This window comes from Perognathus longimembris, chromosome 28, assembly GCF_023159225.1.
Source record: "Perognathus longimembris pacificus isolate PPM17 chromosome 28, ASM2315922v1, whole genome shotgun sequence".
NCBI lineage: Eukaryota > Metazoa > Chordata > Mammalia > Rodentia > Heteromyidae > Perognathus > Perognathus longimembris.
The window spans coordinates 31134418-31156258 of NC_063188.1; the positions used below are offsets into that span (position 1 = coordinate 31134418).

The following is a 21841-nucleotide window of genomic DNA, read 5'->3' on the forward strand; positions in this document are numbered from 1 at the left end:
ACAGTTTTTTCCCTGCTAAGGATTGTTTTGCTATTCTATTATTCCATAGAAATTTTGGGACAGTTTTTTATAGTTCATTAAAGAATGTTGTTGAGATATTGATGGGTATTGCATTGAATATGTAGATAACTTTTGATAATTTTGCCATTTTCAGAATGTTATTCCTCCCAATCCAGGAACATGGGAGGTTTTTCCACTTTCTAAAATCTGCTTTAATTTCCTTTCTCAGGTTTTTAAGGTTTTCATCATAGAGGTCCTTAACCTCTTTGGTTGAGCTAATTCCTAGGGTTTAGGTTTTTTGTTTGTTTGTTTTTAAGTTTTTATAAATGGAGTTGCTTTTCTGATTTTGGAATACAAAAAAAGCTACTGGTTTTTATAGGTTAATTTTATACCTTGATACACTGGAAAAATTTGGATCAGGTCAAGTAACTTGGGAGAGGAGTCTATGGGGTTCTTTAAATACCAGATCATGTCATCCACAAAGAACGAGAGTATTACTTCTTCTTTCCCTAATTGGATACCCTTTATCTTTGTCTCTTGCCTTATTGCTCTGTCTCGGAATTTCAGTACTATATTGAAGAAGAATGGAGACAGCAGACATCCTTGTCTCATTCCTGCTTTTACGGGAAATAGGTCTATGTAGGTTTCCATATACAATCTTTTTTACATTGAGGAATGTTCTATAGATTCCCATTTTCTCCACAGCTTAGAACATAAAGGGGTGGTGTATCTTGCCAAATGCTTTTCCACATATATTTAGACGATCATGTGGTTCTTGACATTGCTACTACTGATGTGCTGAACTACAATATATGACTTGCGTATATTGAACCAGTTTTGCATCCCTGGAATGAATCCTATTTGGTCATAGTGTATGAACATTTTTTATTAGTTATTGATATCAGTTGGCCATAAGCTTTTCATCATTGGTGTTCATTAAAGAAATGGGTTCACAGTCCTCTTCTTTATGGGTCCCTATCTGGTTCTGGGATGAGGGCATGCTGTCCTCATAGAATGAGTTTGTTAATGATCTTTTGCTTTTAATTTCATTGAAGAATTTGAGGAGTATTGGAGTGAGTTCTCCTTTGAAATCCTTATAGAATTCAGCTATGAATCCATCTGGTCCTGGGCTTTTCTTGGATGGGAGGTCTTTTATTGCCATTTTTATTTCAATACTTGATATGGGTCCAATTAGTTGGTTAGATATTCTTAATTAATATGGCTATATCAATATTTGCTAGAAATTCCTCCATTTCTTCCCAATTCTCAAATTGTTATAATAAATATTTGCAAAGTATTCCCTTATAATGTTCTGAATCTTGCTTGTTTCTGTCATGATGTTCTCATTCTCAACTCTGATTTTATTTATTTGGGTGTGTTCTCTTTTTTGTGTGTGATTTGCTAAGGGTCTGTCAACCTTGTTAATTTTTTCAGAGCCAAATCTTTGTTTTTTTGACCCTTGCTATGGGTTTTTCTTTTAAATTTTGAATTCATTTAATTTTTTTTAAAATTTATTTATTTATTTATTTATTTATTTTCTCAAATTTTTATTATCAAACTGACGTACAGAGAGGTTACAGTATCATACGTTGGGCATTGGATACATTTCTTGTACTGTTTGTTGCCTTGTCCCTCATGCCCCCCTCCCTTCCCCCCTTTCCCTCCCCCCCCCAGGTGTTCAGTTCACTTACACCAAACAGTTTTGCAAGTATTGCTTTTGTAGTTATTTCTCTTTTTTTACCCTGTGTCTCTCGAATTTGGTATTCCCTTTGAATTTCCTACTTCCAATACCAGTAAACACGGTTTCCAACATACTCAGATAAGATTACAGAGATAGTGTAGGTACAAACATAGGAAGTTGATACAAACATTATCAATAATAGAAACTACACATACACATAGGACGTTGAAAGTAGTTACAACTGTGATATATCACTTGTTTCCATAACATGGAGTTCATTTCAATTAGCATCATCTTATGTGTTTCTAAGGGTATAGCTATTGGGCCTTGTGATGCTCTGCTATGGCTTGCCTAAACCTGTACTAATTATTCCCAATAAGGGACCTTCTGCACGGCAAAGGACATAGCTCTCAAGAGAAACAGAAAGCCCACAGACTGGGAGAAGATCTTTACCGGACATTCAACAGACAAAGGCCTCATCTCTAAAATATATGCAGAACTAAAAAAATTACCTTCTTCCAAAACAAAACTGCAAAGAACCAATAGCCCCCTCATCAAGTGGGCTAAAGACTTACAAAGAAACTTCTCTGATGAGGAAATGAGAATGGCCAATAGACATATGAAAAAATGCTCTACATCACTGGCCATAAAGGAAATGCAAATCAAAACAACATTGAGATTCCATCTCACCCCAGCAAGAATGTCATATATCAAGAAAACTAATAATAACAATTGTTGGAGGGGATGTGGCCAAAAGGGAACCCTACTTCATTGTTGGTGGGAATGTAAACTGGTTCAGCCACTCTGGCAAGCAGTATGGAGATTCCTCAGAAGGCTCAATATAGAACTCCCCTATGACCCAGCAGCCCCACTTTTGGGTATCTATCCAAAAGCCCACAAACAAAATCACAGTAATGCCACCAGCACAACAATGTTCATCGCAGCACAATTTGTCATAGCGAGAAGCTGGAACCAACCCAGATGCCCCTCCATAGATGAATGGATCAGGAAAATGTGGTACATTTACACAATGGAATTTTATGCCTCTATCAGAAAGAATGACATTGTTCCATTTGTAAGGAAATGGAAGGACTTGGAAAAAGTTATACTAAGTGAAGTGAGCCAGACCCAAAGAAACATGGACTCTATGAATTCATTTAATTTTGATTTAATTTTTTAAGTTTAATTTTAATTCTTTGTTTCTATCTACTGGATTGGAGTTTGTCTTGTTCTTTTTCAAGGAGCTTAAGGTGAATCATTAAACTGTTGGTTTGAGATTTCTCCAATTTGTTATTGTAGGAATTCAGATCTACAAATTATTGTCTGAGTACTGCCTTTGTTGTGTCACAAAGGAGCTGATATTTTGTATGTTAATTTTTGTTAAATATGAATGTTTGAATTTCTTTTCTGATCTCTTCAATGACCCACTGATAATCCTTTAATGTGTTGTTCTGTCTTCATGAGTTATAAAATTCTCTATGGTGTCTGAGCTCTAATTTTATTCCATTGTCATCTGAGAGTAAGCAGGGAATATTTTCAATATTTCTGAATTTACATAAATTTGCTTTGTGATCTAAATGTGGTATATTTTGGGGAATGTTCCATATGCTGCCTAGAAGAACATATATTCTAATGCTGCTGGGTGAAATACTCTCTGTAGATGTCTGTAAGTCTAATTGGTTGGTGCAATTCTTTAGTTCTGAGGTTTCTTTGTTGAGTTTTTGCTGCGTTTATCAATTCAGAGATGACAGTGATGTTTTAAAGTAACCAACAATCAATGTGTGATTTTAGATTAGTGTTTATTTGATGAATTTGAATGATCTGGAATTTGGTGTACAGATATAAAGAATTGTTACATTATCCTGTAGAAAGATTCCTTTATTTGTATGTATTGTCCTTTATCTCTTCTCACAAATTTTAATTTGAAGTCTATTTCATCTGATATTAGAATTGCAAGTCTGGCCTGCTTATGGGGGCTGTTTGCATGATAGATTTTATCCAAGCCTTTCACTTTAAGAATATGTTTGCTTTTGTGGGCAAGATGTGTCTCTTGAAGACAGCAGAAATATGGACCTTGCTTTTTGATCCAGCTAGTGAATCTATGTCATTTATTTGGAGTGTTAAGAGTATTGAGAGGTGTTTGTAGTTCCTGCCATGTTGTCCACCTTCTTAGGGTCTGTGCCTCATTATATCCTAGTATGATTATCTGATTCTCTGTTTTGGGGCAGTTTCTCTGCCTATATATTGTTCTTCCTTTTTTCTTTTTTTTTTTTTCTTTTTTTTTGCCAGTCCTAGGGCTTGAACGCGAGGACTGAGCACTGTCCCTGGCTTCTTTCTGCTCAAGGATAGCACTCTACCACTTGAGCCACTGCGCCACTTCTGGCTGTTTCTATATATGTGGTACTGAGGTATCAAACCCAGGGCTTCATGTATATGAGGCGAGCACTTTACCACTAGACCATGCTCTTAGACCCCTATATTGTGTCCTTGTTGGTTTTCTATGTGTAGAACATTTTTAAGTACCTTTGTTAATACTGATTTGGTATACATATATTCCTTCAATTTTTCTTTGCTGTGAAATGTGTTTATTTGTCCCACAGTTAAGGAGAGTTTAACTAACTACACTTGGTTGATAGTTGTTTGTCTTTTGGGCGTGGCATACTTTGTTACAGGCTCTTCTGGCTTTCATGGTCAATGCTGAGCTATCTGTGTTACTCTGATCGGTTTTCATTTATGGGTGGTTCATCTTTTCTCCCTGACAGTTTAAAGGATCCTTTCCTTGGTCTCTGTTGATCCTGTGGGGATTACAATGTGGCAGTAGGATGTGTAGTTCTGGCTGGTATGTTCTGTTTGGGGTTCCAAAGGCTTTTTGTATCCAAATCAGCCTATCCTTTTGAATGTTCAGGAAGTTCTCTGCAAATATTCTTCTTTTTTTGTGTGCCAGTCCTGGAGCTTGGACTCAGGACCTGAACACTGTCCTGGCTTCTTTTTGCTCAGGGATAGCACTCTGCCACCTGAGCCACAGCGCCACATCTGGTCATTTTCTGTATATGTGGTTCTGGGGAATCGAACCCAGGACTTCATCTATATGAAGCAAGTACTCTTGCCACTAGGCCATATCCCCAGCCCCCCTCTCTGCAAATATTCTGTTAAATATATTTCCTGTTTATTTAGCTTCTTTGTCCAGGTACTCCTCATTTTGTATTAGCCTGAAATTAGGCCTTCTGACTGTGTCTTGTACCTCTAGTAAGGATCTTGTTTCTTAGATTTATTGTTATTTCTCTGTAAAGTATAGACTATCTTCATTTCCAGAGAATCTACCTTCTGCATTGTCTAATCTACTGTCAATATTTTCTACTTCATTTTTTAATTTCGCTTCCTTCTAATTGCTCATTTTTGATGGCTTCAATTTATTTGTAAAAGTTTTGTTTTAGATTTTCTATAAAATTCTTTACTTCTTTACCTGATTTGATTTTCAGTGTTCTCTCTCAATTCCATTAATTAAGTAGCTATATTTTCATTGGACTACCTTTCCTTATCTTGGAAATCATTCAGCTTTCTGTTTGTGGATTCCATGAATTCCTCTAATAATCTTTGGTTACACTCATCATGCTCATGCATAGTCATATGCAAGCTTTGTCTTTTTATTCAGCATGATTACTAGTAGTGTTTGTAGAGCATTTTGAGAACTGTCCTCTTGATTTTTCCTTAATAGCTCTGTTTCCTTTTTATTATGAGTGGGAATTGAGGTTCCTTGACTTGCCATTTTTCTTGTGCTTCTATGGCTTGTTCTGCCCATTTGTAAATGAAAGCAAATCCAATACAACACCAGAACACAATTTTAAGACAATCAACCCAGAGTACTATAGATGGATAGACTTTAAAGGTTCACAATCACAAACAAGTAGTTTCATGCTATCTCTCCTTTCATGATACAAAAGCAGATCCAGTATTACCCGAAGAACACATTTTAAGACAAAACCAGCCTCAAGCACTGTAATTGCATTGATTTTACAAGTTCAAAGTCATAGATAGGTATTCCCCTATGTACCTCTCTTTTTATTTGTTAGGGGAGGGGTATTGTAATTCAGGAGTGGAGATTATATATAGTTGACAGCAAATCTGTCATGAGATTTATAAAAATGTGAACCAAAAGGATAACAAGATGAGCCACTTTGACACAATCAAAATGGATAGAGAGCTAGCTTATCTCAATGACTAACAATTGGAGTCTTTGTGTCCCTCCCCCTAGACTAACCCACTGGGAGAGTGGATCTGCTTTGTGTGTAAAGAAGGAAGGAAGTGGCTGAATTTTGTAGTTTGGAGTCTCTGCAAGTGAGCTTCAGTGTAGGTGGGGTTGTGGTGTGTCCTGAACCAGTGGCTTTTCCCAGAGGGAATAGCTCCTGAGACTCTCTTTTGGCCCAGTCTACAGATGCTCTCAGCTTTAGTGGCCTTTTTTTCTCTTTTTCTTTTCCAATGAGGTTTTACAGACTTCTGGCTTTTTAATTCCTACAGCCTGCTAAACTGCAGGTTTAGCTGCTTTATGAAGTCTTTATTCACTGCAGAGCCTTACTGAGCCTACCCTAATCAGATTGTCCCTCCCTGGGAGGAGATTCCTCCTCCTGGGTGAGGGAACCTTCCTCTGGGTAGAGCTGACTCTCACTGGTCAGATTTATTTCGCATGTTGAAAAATAGCACAGCTGTTGCTGCTTCTCCATCCCGAGTTATCTACTAGCTGCTCTGGCTAGCTGTATGCCAGTATCAAAGATGGCGTTCTTTAGCTGCGTAGATTGTGAGGCGCTGTGCTGGGTGCTGTGCTGGCGCCGGCACTGGCGTGGCAGCGGGACACCGCCTGCAGCTCAAATCTGTGTTTTCAGACCAGCAAAGTCGATTTTTCCTTCCTGGCCAGAATCCCTGTACTGTTAGAACTTACTTGGGCTGTCTTTCTAGGAGTAGAAGTTTCTCTGGGGTAAGAAAACTGCGATGTCGTAGGGAGCTCAGCTAGGGCTCTGCTGCTCCTCTGATTTGTAAGGAAATGGAAGGGCTTGGAAAAAATTATACTAAGTGAAGTGAGCCAGACCCAAAGAAACATGGACTCTATGGTCTCCCTCATAGGGAATAATTAGCACAGGTTTAGACAAGTCACAGCAGAGGATCACAAGAGCCCAATAGCTATACCCTTATGAACACAAAAGATGATGCGAAGTGAAATGAACTCCATGTTATGGAAACAATTGTTATATCACTGTTGTAACTACTTTCAACCTGCCATGTGTAACCCTAGCTTCTATTATTGATGATCTTCTTGTATCCCTTTCCTGTGGTTGTACCTATACTATCTCTGTATCTTATCTGAGTATATTGGAAATCGTGTATACCGGTATTAGAACTAGGATATTGAAAGGGAATAACAAAATCGAGAGACACAGGGTAAAAAAAGATAGACAACTACAAAAGCAATACTTGCAAAACTGTTTAGTGTAAATTTACTGAACAACTCATGGGGGGACAGGGAAAGGGGGAGGGGGGAGGGGGAATGAGGGAAGAGGTAACAAACAGTATAAGAAATGTATCCAATGCCTAACGTATGAAACTGTAACCTCTCTGTACATCAGTTTGATAATAAATTTTTTTAAAAATTTAAAAAAAAGATGGCGGTCTTCTCATGTGGGTGTGGAAGGGCTACCTTCCATAAGCTGTTTTGTGAAAAAGGAATGAGGATGTCTTTTATGGGGGTATTCACATTTTCCCTTGGGTTTTCAGTCCATCCGCAGTTTGTGTCTGTTTGTGCCCCCGCAGGATGTGGATTTCCACTCCTAATCATCCAGCTTGTGCTGGAGGTGAGTGAAAAGACACATGCACTCTATCTCTGATGCCTTTGTTCCGGCTCTGTCTGGACACGACCATGGCTGCTGCAGGCATGTGCTCAACTCTGTCTTCAACTCTGTCTTCTTGGACATGCCGCCTGAATTTTTCCTCTTTGGCCAACATCTCTGTACTATTATGGCTCATGTGGTGTGACTCTTTAGCTGTGAAATTTTTGCTGGGACTTTAAAACTGTTTTCTTGGAGAGAGCTCAGTTAGTCTCTAGTTGTACCTCAGCCATCTTCCTCAGCCTCTACCTCCATCATACTTAATGAGAACAAGTTTAATTGTGTAAGTAAACAATTATAATAGGCTCTGAAAACAATGGTATGAATCAAAACTTGGAAGAGAAGAAGTTTGGATGGCTACATAAACAATGTCAAAAGTCAATTTTTGTAAAATGAAATGTAAGTTAGATGCAGGGGAGAAAACAAATTATGATAGAAAGAACTCAAATGAGAATTTTCTACTATATAGCTCCTTAAGGATAAGAAGCATGTTGTAACCATTACTGGACCCCTAGTAATTACCAAAGTGAGTGAATTATCATAAATACTAACTGAAATTTATTCAATAAGTGAATGAATTGAGAAGGTTGATTCTAAGATTGGTTTTTGAGTATGTTAGTTCTGGGAAATCCTTTTCCATATAGTATATAAATTCATAATCAGAAGGTTAAGTGTGAAAATTATATTCTCCATAAGTACAGAGAAAACTGAAGCTTATCTATTTCCTCTTCTCCTCCTCCTCTTTTCCTCTTCTTCTTCCTCTGTCTCTGTCTCTCTGTCTCTCTGTCTCTCTGTCTCTCTCTGTCTCTCTCTGTCTCTCTGTCTCTCTGTCTCTTTGTCTCTCTCTCTCTCTCTCTCTCTCTCCCTCTCCCTCTGGTTCACACAACCAGATTTTCTGCTGCAAAAACTAATAATTTGTGTTCATATAGCACTGATAATTTGGAAATACTTTCATATGCACTATTTGTTATAATTTTAAAAACAACACTCTGAGGCAGTCAAAGTAATGTTTTCCACTTTTAGATGAGGAATATAAGATGTAGAGCACTTAAAAAAATATGTAGAGCACTTATATTACTTGACTGCAGTGTGTAACTAAACCAGGAATAGACACAAGTCCCTGTGCTCAACACCACGTAAGTCTCAAAATGTAGGCATGAAAATTTGTTAGGAGAATCATCATACATTTTATTGTTTCAAATTCTTTTTGTCATACTCCTTTCTAAATATATTAGGCTGATACTGGAGAAATTATCAAACCTTACATTTTCACAACTACAAGGTTCAAATATGTTCAGCTTCCCTGTTTAAATATGTCATTGATACTTAACTAGCTCTAAAACCATCCTGAGTAGGGTACCTTTCTCTGTCTGCTTACACCAGCTGACATAGAAGTCTAAAATGTGTTGCCCCGCGATATGATGTATCTCCTTTCTCCCTACTTCTCTCTCTCACTCTCTCTCTCAAACACACACACACACACACACACACACACACACACACACACATTCTTCTCATCATTTGGCTGCCACAGCAGGAAAACCTCTTGTACCAGTTGATAGTTCATAGTCAATTATTTCCTGGTTCTGGCACCTTTCTTGTGGAGATTCAGGAAGCCGCATGTCCAGTGTAATTACCAGCCCAAACCCTTTCTGGTACCCCAGAATGGAATTATTAAAACAGTATACAACTGAAACCATAGAAGAAGGTTAACCTCAGAGCCTGGGAAGGATGCCAGGACTAGAAAAACTTGCAAAACCCAGAGGTCCAAGCAGGCAGAGTCATTAACCAGACAAGCAGTTAGAAACTAGGAAATGAACTTCTACTGCAGTTAAAGCAAGGCAAGGGTTAAGAGTTATGTAGCAACACACTATAGGAACAATAAAATCACCCTGGAAATGAAATAACTTTTTCATTTACTCAGAAGCCTGCTGATATGGAGCTGATTCTAGGAGTTGTCTGAGATCCATAGGTGGGAGGAAGAAAATCATCTTTGTAGCTGAGGAGTATATAGTTTAGTTGCCAAAACTAAGCTGATAATATTGGCTCACTAGTGCCCTTGAACAGGGTTTCTCAACTGTGGCATTACTGATATTCCTAGGTATGAAAGCAGAATAGAAAGAGAAGACGAGAAGCTTTTACTAAGACAGTTTAGAAAATACTGTGTCTGATTACCTCTGCTTGGAAGAAGTAGAGTATTAAACTCACTTATTTCTGTCCTAACTTAACCTATTCCCTCACAACATAGCATATGGATCCTTTTCTCTAAAATATGCAGAAGATGTGTAAGTATTTTTTCTATATTTTTGCTTCTGGGTGGGTTTGTTGAAAATAGGAGAAGTCCTCTGAAAACTTGCCAGAATAACATTGTAAATTAAAACATGATACAAAGGATACAATATGATATATTAGAAATGGCATTAGGACCCAGAGTACAAATTCAAGTTCTAGTTCCTCATCTTCTGCTCTTGCAAATCATTTAGCTTTGGTGGAATCTCAGTTTCCTCCTCTATAAAATAGCATTATTTGTGGGCACTCACACCCATAATCCTAGTTAATCAGGAAGCTGATACTTGAGGATCGCAGTTCAAACCCAGCCCAGGCAGAAAAGTTTGTGATACTCTTATCTCCAATAAAATACTCTGAAAAAGCCAGAAATGACACTGTGATTCAAGAGGTAAAGCGCTAGCCATGAGCATGAGTAGGCTCAGAGACAGTGCCCAGGCCCAGAGTTCAAGCCCCACTACTGGCAAAAAGCAAAAACATTAGCATTATTCACATTATATACCTCGGATGAAACAATTGTGTGAAAATAATATGAAATGTGTAAATACTTTTACAAATGCAGACTGAAATTTTTTCTGCTTAATTGCTATGCATACTTTTTCTACATTCCAGATTATAACAATGGTGCTTTCTTCCTGCCTACAGTGGTACATGAACTCTCTAGGCTTTCCTCTCCAGATATTCTCCCTATTCTACTTACTCTACTTGAAGACCTTGTCAAAAAGTTCCCTTTGGGAGTGGCACTGTGGCTCAAGTGGTAGAACACTAGCCTTGAGCTGAAGAGCTCAGGCATAGCACTCAGGCCCCGAGTTCAAGCCCCACAACCGACCAAAAACCAAGATCTCTTTGTTTGCTGGACTGAAGTTGTGTTTGGCTAAATGAGAGCACAGGCTATTTCCTGGCACTCTGCCTGACTGAGACATCACTGGCTGTCTGTTGACTAACAATCACAGGTCTTACAGCACTCTTTCCATGTGATTTTTTTTCCTTTCTCTCTCCTTACATTTGAGACCTGGTTACTTCTACTTGCCCTCTCTTCTTCATTTCTAAAGCTAATAATGAATCCCACTATTGTTATTCCTAGGATAATACAGTATCTCCTGGGATTTCTCTATATCTTACTTCTCTTTCTGTTATCATTCCCCTTTATTAAACTTTACTCAGATGTTGGAGACATGGCTTTGGTAAAGTACTAGCCAATGAGTGAAAGCAGCATGTACCAAGATCGAGTCCAAGTCTTAGACCTTAAAAAATAAACTTCTACTCTATCTCCTCTGATTGTCACATGGTTTCTACATAGACCCTGACTATGTACCTAAAAGAAGATTTTATTTGCTTCTTCCCTTCGCTTATATACAAAAGGCAGTAGGTTTAGGACCATTACTACTCTGTCCAACTATGTGGAGAATTAGCTCCTAATCACCATCTCAGAACATTTACATTACAGCTGTATGTCCCTCACCAATTGTGCAGTCATGCTTTTTGTCCTATCCCCCAATCAACCATGAGGAACGTATTTAGAGGCCATGACTCCCATGCCTACTCTCTCCCACAAAGTTAGTATCCTTGCTAAATTCCAGCAACCTGGGAGGCAATGGTCTAAGGCATACTCAAGTCTCTGGTTTGCTGTAAATCAGTTTGCACTCACTTGCTTCCCTTGGACTCAGTTTGCATAGAATGAGCTTATATCCTTTTGCTTCCCTTGGATTCGAGTCTCAGGAAGCCTGGGAAGGGGGGTACAGTTAAGCCTCTGGGATTCCACGACAGCTGCCAGCATTCTGGCCCGAGTGTCTCTGCTCATTAACTGTGTCCAACCTGGAATGTTTCATAGATTGTTGGAGCTAGAAGAGACTTCTGAAATCAAATAGGCTAGAAGATCTTAACTTAGGATATACAGACAAACTGCAAAGAAATCCTTAACTACTCTAGATTATACTGAAGCTTCACACTCTGTACACACATGTAATTTTCTGGGGAGAATCCCCATAGTTATCATTAAAGTCTGCAAAGAGCTTTTGAGGAAAAAAAAAGTGATATAAAACCAAAATGTCTCTAGACTAGTGTTATTTACCTTCTATCAAAGGAAACTAAGGCCCAGAGGGAAAGCAATGGGTCAGTCACCAGTCTTAACTTTGAATGTGGGTAGACATGAACTTTCTTAAAACAAGCAAACCCTTCTCTGACTAAATTCCTAAAGCACCTCCCATCATGCTTTGTATGTAGCAGATGCTAGGTAACTATTCCATGTAACAGATAACTACAAAAGACCCTACATACATACTCTTATTTAATTGACCTTACTAAACAGAATCTGGAGTTGTGTGGGGCCCAGGGCCAATATCAGAGCTTAATGGTGCCAAGGGATCAAGCAAGGTTTTTCCACCCCAGTTCTCTCTGATGAATGGAGTTCTGTCTCATCCCTATTTTTTGAGCCAACTTGTCCCCAGGGCCCTATGGCAGGGCAGGTGTCAGTCCTGGGCATGGACTCAGCAGCCCCACTCCAGTGCCTCTGCAGCTGTTCTCATCCTTGAGAGGCCCCCAATGGGAACTGACATACAGTCGTGGAAAAATGGCAAAAGGAAGATAAGGAGAAAACACTTTTGAATATTTAGTGGTTGCCAGACTTCCAACAAGGAGGTGGCATGACCAGCTCCTGAGAAAATGGGGCATAAGGTTGAAAGTCTCATTCTTTCTGATATCCCCTTGATGCCCCTCTTTCTCAAACCCAGTGGTATATTTGCATGTTATTGAGAGTTTCTTTGTTTTCTTACCTAAAGTTTCCCTGTTTAGACTATAAAGACCTATACTTTATACCTTATATAGTCGGTGTGTCAGAGTAAAATAAACTAACTTGAGTTCTACTATAAGGTCTGTCACTAACAATGTGACCTGTGCATGTCACTTAACTTTGGTGGACTTTTATGTTTCATTATTAATAATGAAACTAATGGATCAAATGAAGTAATAGAAATAAGAACATCTCACAAATGTAAAACAGACAAAGCTATCTTTGGTTCTTCAGCATTAAAACTTAAATTGTAAAGATTTTTCTAGGTGATCAGAGGAAGTCAATCCCAATAAGACTTGCCATAAGTATTAGTAAACTGAAAAGAGGCTAGAAATTCCCAGAGAATGACATAGAAGAGGACACCAATGCCTCCCTCAACCATCACTGGTGAATGCTGTTGCCCAAGGCCTTGGTATGTCACACACTAAAGCTAAGCTTGGGAAGACAAAATCAAAGATATAGTTAGACTTCCCAAGAAATAGGAGAAAGAGGTACAAGGAGCAATAACACATTGGAGGACTTAGGTAGTAAGCCAAGGAAAAGGTTTGACACGATTATTTTAAAATATGATTAACAAACAATTGATTAGGCCACAAGACAATTGGTTAGGAAACAAACAATTGATTAGGAAACAAGACCTAGAATTCAGTAAACAAGTCATAACACAGAATAGAGTGATTAATAGTCTAAAGATAACTTGTGTTATTCTATGTCCTTCATTTGAATTAAGGTTTACTTATTATTACACTTAAAATTACTAATAATATTAATAATAATGTTTTAGGTACATGACTCTTTACACTTGAACTTAGTGCGTATAATGATGAACTTATCAGGCAGTCTCCACTTCTCCTTTTTCTAGCACTTGAAATAATATATAATTGACACACCACACAGTTTACACATTTAAAGTATGCAATTAAATGATTTAATGTATTACTAGTATTCTAGATTTGATAAAATATATCTAATATAAAATGTACCATCTGACTATTTGTATGTACGATTCATTAGCACTAATAATATATTGGTAAATCAATGGTTATATCCAGAATTTATTAACAACCCAAATAAAAACTATAGGCATTAAATATATCTTCATATATCTACTTCCTCTACAATTCCCAAATAACCTCTAATCTCTATGATTTTTATTTTTTAAATATTTCCTATGACTGGGCTCATAATACGTGTCTTTTCTTTGCTGGCTACTTCATTTCACATAATGTTTTCCAGGTCCATGTATCACAATTCTGGATAAATAATATTCCGTTGTGTGCACCTGCTACATTTTGTTTGTCCACTCATCTGTTGGTGGACACTTGTGTTGTTTTATTTGAGATTTTCTGCAGTGAGTGCTGGCATGAAAGAATCCTTTTTAATTTCTCTTAAAATTTCATTGGTATATTATACCTACAAATAGAGTTATTGGGTCATAAGGTAATTCTATGTGTAGGATGCTTTTATAAAATGGAAACTATACCAAGCCATTTGAAAATGCAATACTTATAAATGCTTTTTCAAACTTGCAGAAAACAAAGAAAGGAGAAGGGAAAGAAACCTCAAATTGTAGGACGAGTAATAGGCAGTTTCTGAAAACTTAGGCTTCCAGGGAGGTAAAAGCCTATACCTAGAATTCAATGTTTTGGATATTAGTATGCATTGAGGCATACATGGTCTTGAGAAATTGAGAAATATGAAGGTATGCCCCTTACATTAAATTACATAATCTTACATGATCTCCCTTAAAAGAAGATATATTCTAATGAAATTATAGTTGTAAAACAAGAAACTGACATGGGAAAAATGATTCATCTTGCTTCTTTGATGAATACAAGTGTAAAAAAAGAAGTAATTAAGGGGCTGGGAATATGGCCTAGTGGCAAGAGTGCTTGCCTCGTATACATGAAGCCCTGGGTTCGATTTGCCAGCACCACATATATAGAAAACAGCCAGAAAGTGGCACTATGGCTCAAGTGGCAGAGTGCTAGCCTTGAGCAAAAAGAAGCCAGGGACAGTGCTCAGGCCCTGAGTCCAAGGCCCAGGGCTGCCCCCCCCCAAAAAAAAATAAGTAATTAAGACCGTTATTATTGCTGCTATGCTGACTTATCCTGAAGTATATTCTTAAGAGTCTGTAACCCAAAGCTTGCTTTTAAGCAAATCTGCTGTTAAATATTTACTATTCATGCAGCAAGGGAAACCATAGTAGACATCTAAAAAGTAATACTATCTTAGTACCTCCTTCCTGGCATATAGTAGGAAAAAAATCACTTTTTTTGAAATTCCCATACCCAATTTAGGTCCTCAGATTTTCCAAGGATTTAGCTTAGCCAAATATATTCTTATAGTAAAATCACATTCTAAACACATAATGAAACAACTATGAAGGAGAGAATTAAGTAGAAGCAACCTATTAGGATGCCAAGGATTTTAAATACTAGAACTATCAGATACAGGACAAAAATAACTATCATTATGAATTGTGTGAAGAAATAGGAAACCAAAATGGAATAAGAAAAAGAGACTATTAAGCTATGACTAAAAATATTTTGGAAAGTTTAATGTAATTTTTAAAAGTAAAAATAATTAGTGAAATGTAAAGTTTTGTGAGGGAGTTCAATAACAAATGCATTTGAAGAGATAGAGAACTGGAAAATTTGAAGACATTATTCAGAGTACAGCATTAAAAGTTAAATTAGAAAATATGAAAGCAATATTAACAGATATCCAAGTTAGATTGGGAGGGTCCAACATGTACTTAATTTAAAAGTGATCCTAAAAGAAAAGCCTGAGCTTTAATGAGAAATGGTGAAGAAAATTATATATAGGTAAATCAAAAATATTTAGCACGGAAAATAATGTAAACAACACTTCATTTGTGTGATTTAAAACACAACATAATGATCTGTAAGTTCAAGATTGCTCAAGACACATTTGTGATATTTAAAATTAATTGTGAAGAAGATCCAATCATAGGAATGTCTGGGAAGAGAACCTTCTAGATAAAATGAACTACAAGATTGAAAACACTGGGGATATTGATGTGTTTGAGGAAGAAAAAGAAGGCAAATGTGGCTGGAACTTGCCAGTTAGCACATGTGATAAGACTGACTAGGTAACACAGAGTTAAAGCAAAAAGGTTAAATTTTATGCAGGCTACAATGTGCAGGGAAGCCAAACGGAAGGTTTTAAGCAAAATGATATACTTGATTAAAATTGCCTGATAAAGACTTAGTAGGTAGCATAGAGGTAGTTCTTGCCTAGCATTTGCATGAAGCCCAGGGTTCCAACCCCAGTCCCATATAAAAGAAAATAAAATTTGTAAAAATGTACTTTGAGTACTGTATGGAAACAAAATAGGTATATTTGGTGGCAACTGGGGTACATGCTGCCGAGTGGATATGTTTGGAGTCCCCGTAACAAGCCTGTTATAATGCACCTCTAAATTGTATCAGTAATCATGGAAAGGGAAATAAATGACTTAGTTTTCTCATCTGGGCAACTTAGAGAGAGTTGTGGTATTAGTTACTGAAATGAGGAAAGCCAGTGGAAAGTAGGATTTGCAGAGGGGGCAAATAAAAGTTTGGTCTTTGATATATTAAATTTGGGATGCCTATCAGATAAACAAGTAGAGATATTAAGCAGGCAAAGGATTATGTGTCTACAATAAAGGGGAAGAGGTTGCCTGGTGCTGTTAAAGTGTGAGTCATCAGTATATAAATGTGTAAAGCCTTAGGACTGCATATAATCAGTAAATAAAGAGAAAAGTGATCTGAGAACAGCACTGAGATTTTCAAATATTGAAAGATCTGGAAAAGTATGACTCTCTGGCAGAGGAGATTGGAATCCAGAAGACTGTAATATCCCAGAATCTAAGAAAGGAAAGTATGGAGGAGAGCTAGTTCTACTTATGTCTACATTGGCAGGGGGTTGAGTAAGGCAAAGACAGATAGTGGCATTGGACTTGAATACATGTGGCATTGTTGATATTCACAGAACAGTCATTCTGGGGAATATGCAGATGAAAGACTGCATTGGGTTGACAGAATTACAGGTGTGGAAGAGAATATCAAGTAGAAGGGTTTTCAAAGCAGTAAAATAGAGAAATGCAAGGGACATGGGTATTATTCAGCAGAGACCTTAAGGAAGTTTGAGATGTGGAATAAAGTGACCTGTATTGAATGGGGGCTCTGCCAACTAAGGAGCTGCTTCCCAGGCAAAAGTGTTACCATGAAAAACCCATGATCAAAAGTTCAAGTTAACACCAAGGAAATGAGTTTGATAAGGAAGCCAGGGTCATCTTAGAAGTATTGCATAGCTTACCAAGACATCTTGGTGCCAATCTCTGATCGTATGCAGTCCACAGCTGGCAAGGAAGAAATGTTACAGACTGAGAATGGTTTTAATTTTTATGAAAAGCCTCATTTATGCATATGATCATATAAAATGATGTTTATCAAAATGAACGCCAAGAAACAGAAACAAGAGGCTTTTAAAAAAATTTGCTTTTGTTTTGTTTCGTTTTTTCCTTTGTTGCTGTGTTTGATTTCTGTACCTTTTGTCATGTGAGTTTGTCTTGGAGAGGGTAAGAGGGAGCACAGAAATGGTGGAAGAGAGGATGAACTAATTCACTAGTGGTACCCACTAGACGCTATGCTGAAAATGAACTATATACCATGTAGATGTGGAGCAGAGTCTGGAGGGAAAAACTGAGAGAAAATGAGGAAAGAGGTGACACTGTCCCAAAAGACATGTACTCGTTACCTGACTAATGCAACTGTAATACCTTGGTACATCATCTTTATGATAACAATAAGAACATTGTTAATTTACTGAATCTATCATTCAACTTTGCAAAGCTTACCAGCCATTCTGTATGCCCAGCCGATACAGTTGGCAAAGCTGCAAACTCAGTGGGCAAGGCTGCAAACTCAGTGGGCTATACCTTCCTTGCTGCAGGGGTTTCCTTTTCTACACTATTGGGACTACCTGTTCCCACATACATTTTAGCTTTCTCTTAATCCAAATTTTACTACTAGACAGTTAATTCTGTATTTTTTTTTTGGCCAGTCCTGGGCCTTGGACTCAGGGCCTGAGCACTGTCCCTGGCTTCTTCCCGCTCAAGGCTAGCACTCTGCCTCTTGAGCCACAGCACCACTTCTGGCCGTTTTCTGTATATGTGGTGCTGGGGAATCGAACCTAGGGCCTCGTGTATCCGAGGCAGGCACTCTTGCCACTAGGCTATATCCCCAGCCCCTAATTCTGTATTTTATCTGTGTGGAAGCTTGACAGATGGATCTGGGCAATTGTGCTGTACACAGCTTTGTAGGGGCAGGGTATCTCTGTTACAGTAGCTAACATGATGCAGCTTTTTTAGGGCTGTTAAGAAAAAAGTAACATTCCTGACTCTGCCTTTCTTCATACAGTTATGACTACTTGGAATAACTATCTCCTTCATCCCAAATCCCACTTACTCATCCAGATGAAGTTGTGGTGAAGTTTTCCAAAGTTCTCATGATTATAATTGTTATATTTGTCTTGTGTGCTTTCCCTTGATCTTTTTGTTTCTAAAATAGTACATACTTGTATTTTAATTCCACTGTCAGCTCTTTTGACACAAGGCCTCTTACATTTCCATATGTCTCTCAAATGGTTCCTTTGGCCTAGTAAAAGTTTAATGATCAATACTGGTAGAACTGAACTTTCAGTAAATATATTTTCCAGGCTAAAAATGGTTCTCATTGATTTATCAAGGCAGATTCTCCAAAGGTAACATTTCTGAATAATTCGGTAAGTCAAATGTAGTATCTTCTAGCAGCAGGCACGTACAAAAACTGCCAGTATCTAATCTGTGGGTAGAGAATCTAATCAAGCTTAAATCAAGTCACAGAGTAAATTTTCCATTTACAGCTAGTAGACTTAAACCACTCCTACATAGTGATCTGTTGTGTCCATTTATCAATTTGTACTTTGACATTTAAGCCACTGGGCCATGGATATAATATATTGTTCATACTAATGCACAGTCAAGTTGTCCTCCTTTCTCCCAACACTTAATTTTTTAAGGTAGAGCACTGAATTAATTGTTCAATGTTAGTGTGAGTTGATCTTATTGATTTTGTGCTGGTGGTAATTAATTATAAAGATAGGTCTCAGGCTTCTGAGTTCTTTGCCTTCAATTCCCAAGCATGACTCATACTGAAACTGAGGTCAGCAAGACCTTTTCTCACTGAAAAGGCTGGAATGGTGTCATAGTGATGATCGTGATAAGGATTTTTGTGTTTACCACATTTTTTGCAACCTCATGATGGAATTTTATCTCAAAAGACTCATTTGGAAAAACACATTTGAAATATATGTCAAAGTAGACTGTGTCACACTACCTATATGTAATTTCAAAAAGACATTAAATGACAGTGTTTCATTTGAGAATTATTTCTTATATTCCATTCTTATTTATCTTCTGTTTTTCCTTCTTCCTGTTATATTATTGTTCCTTCTTGTCTTCTCCACTACATACTCAGTTGCCACTAATTAATTTGAATTTTTTTCATAGATTAAAATCTAATTTGAAACTTTTTAATTGAGTGAGATGTTTTAATACACATTGGACATTGGCTAGAACAAATAGAGATTCTTCTGTCTAGACTGTGTATTCATTATTTTTCCTTCGGGTGATTTACTTATTGTCTTGGTCTCAATTTTTTCATCTGTAAAGTAGTGGTGTCAATTATATCAACTTGCAGGGGTTTGTGAGATAAAATGAGATGACAGATTATGAACTATTAGTAGAGTGCTTGTCATACATTCAGTCAATGGTAGCTCTGATTGACATTACATGATCGTGGAATGATTGGTGTGGAACAAGTGGGCTAAAGAAGAGGGTTTGATGAAGTTGAGATTCAGAGCTGGTAAGAATCTTAATAGGAGCAATACTGGCAGTCTTCCAAGACTTCCCCCCTTCTCTTGGCATCTCATAGCTGACTGGGAGGCTGAGCAATAGACATTATTGTCTAGTTAGTATCTTTCTTTCGTGTATGGCTTACCATCATTGGCTCAGGGAAACAAGGATTGAATAGATCTTGAGTAGGGAATGATATTATTAACATAAACATTTTTCAAATGTAACATATTGCTCTCTGCACCCATCAAGCTGTTGTTAGTTTGTAATAACTTTGCCTTTGGAAAGCCATTGCTGGCAGCTTGAATGAGAAGCTTAGAACAATTAGAAGCTTTGAATACTTATAAGCTAAGGAGTTGGATAAGCATGGTTTTGACCTTGTGGATTCTCCTGGGGTTTTCCTGATGTGCTGGACTAATTATCAAATGTAATTACAAAAGCTGAGAAGTGGGGAGACGCAGGGAGCAGCATACATTTTCAGGCATCCCCGTTTCTTTGTGCAAAAAGGCGAGAAAGAGACCCTTATTGTGAAGAAGCAGCAACTCATAGGGCATATGAGGGCAGGACAGGTTCTTGGCCCATGGCTTTACTAGAAGAGCCTCAAGTCTTTGGGATCCATTGTTCTCAATTAACTTTCAAGCAGTTAGCATAGTTTTCTGCCTCTGGTTTTTCAATGTGGAATGGTATTCTGAGCCTTTTGTTTTGTTTTTAGCAAAAGCCCAATTTTTGTGTGTCCAAAGAAGTTTAGAAGAGGTCTATTTCCTTTAGAAGTCATACACATGCGGGGAAAAAGGACTTTTCACCTCTAGGTCAGTTTTAGAGTCTATGCACCACACGCAGAGCAATTACTCAATTTCTTTGACCTAGACCACTGGCTCCACAGTTGGGCCAGAAATACTGTGTTTTTGAGGCTCCGAGGAAAGGTGAGATTTATAGGACCATCTTCTGACTAACTTTTCTTTAGCAGTGGCTATTCCATTTGGACATGGTCTCATTCTTACTATTGATACTTTCAAAAGTGGCACTTACATTTTTGCATGCTAGCTAAGGGTCATGGTGTGGAGTGTGAATGTGGTAGGTGTTTTCAGAAAAAGGAGATTGCTGGGACAAAGAGATCATGATTTTCTTCTTGCCATCATGACATGAGGTTCATTGTCACAAGAACATCACTTTCCAATTCAGTGTTTTCTGCTTTTCCTACAGGTAACCTGTCTTCATGATTTCTTTGGTGACGATGATGTATTTATTGCCTGTGGTCCTGAAAAATTTCGCTATGCCCAGGATGATTTCTCACTAGATGAAAATGGTAAGTACAACCATTGGGGTTTGTCACCTGATTGTTTTCCTCCCTTCTTTCCTATTGGATTTTCATGGGTTTATGTAGCCAGGAAATCTTCCAAGCACATCCCTTCAAGAGAAAATATTGATAACTTTTCTTGTATATATTAGTGGACATACGTCATTGCTGGTACATTTACTTATCTGCCATAAAGGACTATAACATGCATCAGAAAGAGTTGTATAAATGCACGTTAGTGGACTAGTGCTTATTTGTATATGACATGATGTTCATAATGTTCCTATTACAATGTGTGGCATGTAATAGACAAGAAGTGATCCTTCTTTACTCTTTAAATTACTCACATGTTGCAATTGTGTAGCTATAACCTCTGAGAGATATCAGCCTCTCCTCCAAGAAAATCAAACATTGTATTCATTGGTGCTATGCTCAAGCACAACTTGTCTGCCTCAAATGATTAAAGGTGACCTATAACTTCTGACCTACTTGGCCTACTTTCTGAATTTCTGCCTTTTGCTGCCTTCAATCCAGGGATTTAAGCACCCAGTTTGGCCCAAGTAACCTGAAAGCTTTCCTTGTGCCTCTCTCTCCAGAGTTCCTACAGACAATGAGGTTGACCTTGTAGTCCTGAGACACTTAGGTCTGTAGTAATAGTCCAGTTTCCAGAAACTATATGCTGATAGTTGGACCCTCTGCTGAGCTGTCTCTATCTTTTTGCCCCAGAATGCCGGGTCATGAAGGGAAATCCATCAGCCACTGCTGGCCCAAAGGCATCCCCAACACCTCAGAAGTGTTTGGGCAAGAGTCCTGGTCCTATGCGCCGAAGCAAGTCGCCAGCAGACTCAGGTAACGACCAAGACGGTGAGTGTTCTTCTCCTAACTGTGCATGTTGACTTCATTTATGGAAGCCGATACCATCTCTGCATGCAGAGGAATGACTTCCTCATAATCATCACTATGATCCTCATGATCATCACCCATTTTCTCATTTCAGAGACTCAAGCATGTTTGG

General features: G+C 38.0%; 1 protein-coding gene across 1 annotated transcript in view; it reads left to right on the forward strand.

Annotated features, from left to right (window-relative positions):
• The window catches only part of Dcx (doublecortin), a 96346-nt gene that overhangs the window by 54804 nt on the left and 19701 nt on the right, over positions 1 to 21841 (forward strand). Inside the window, 2 exon segments of the mRNA XM_048336318.1 lie at positions 20733 to 20835; positions 21553 to 21675. Of these exon segments, the coding sequence (XP_048192275.1) occupies positions 20733 to 20835; positions 21553 to 21675 (226 nt within the window).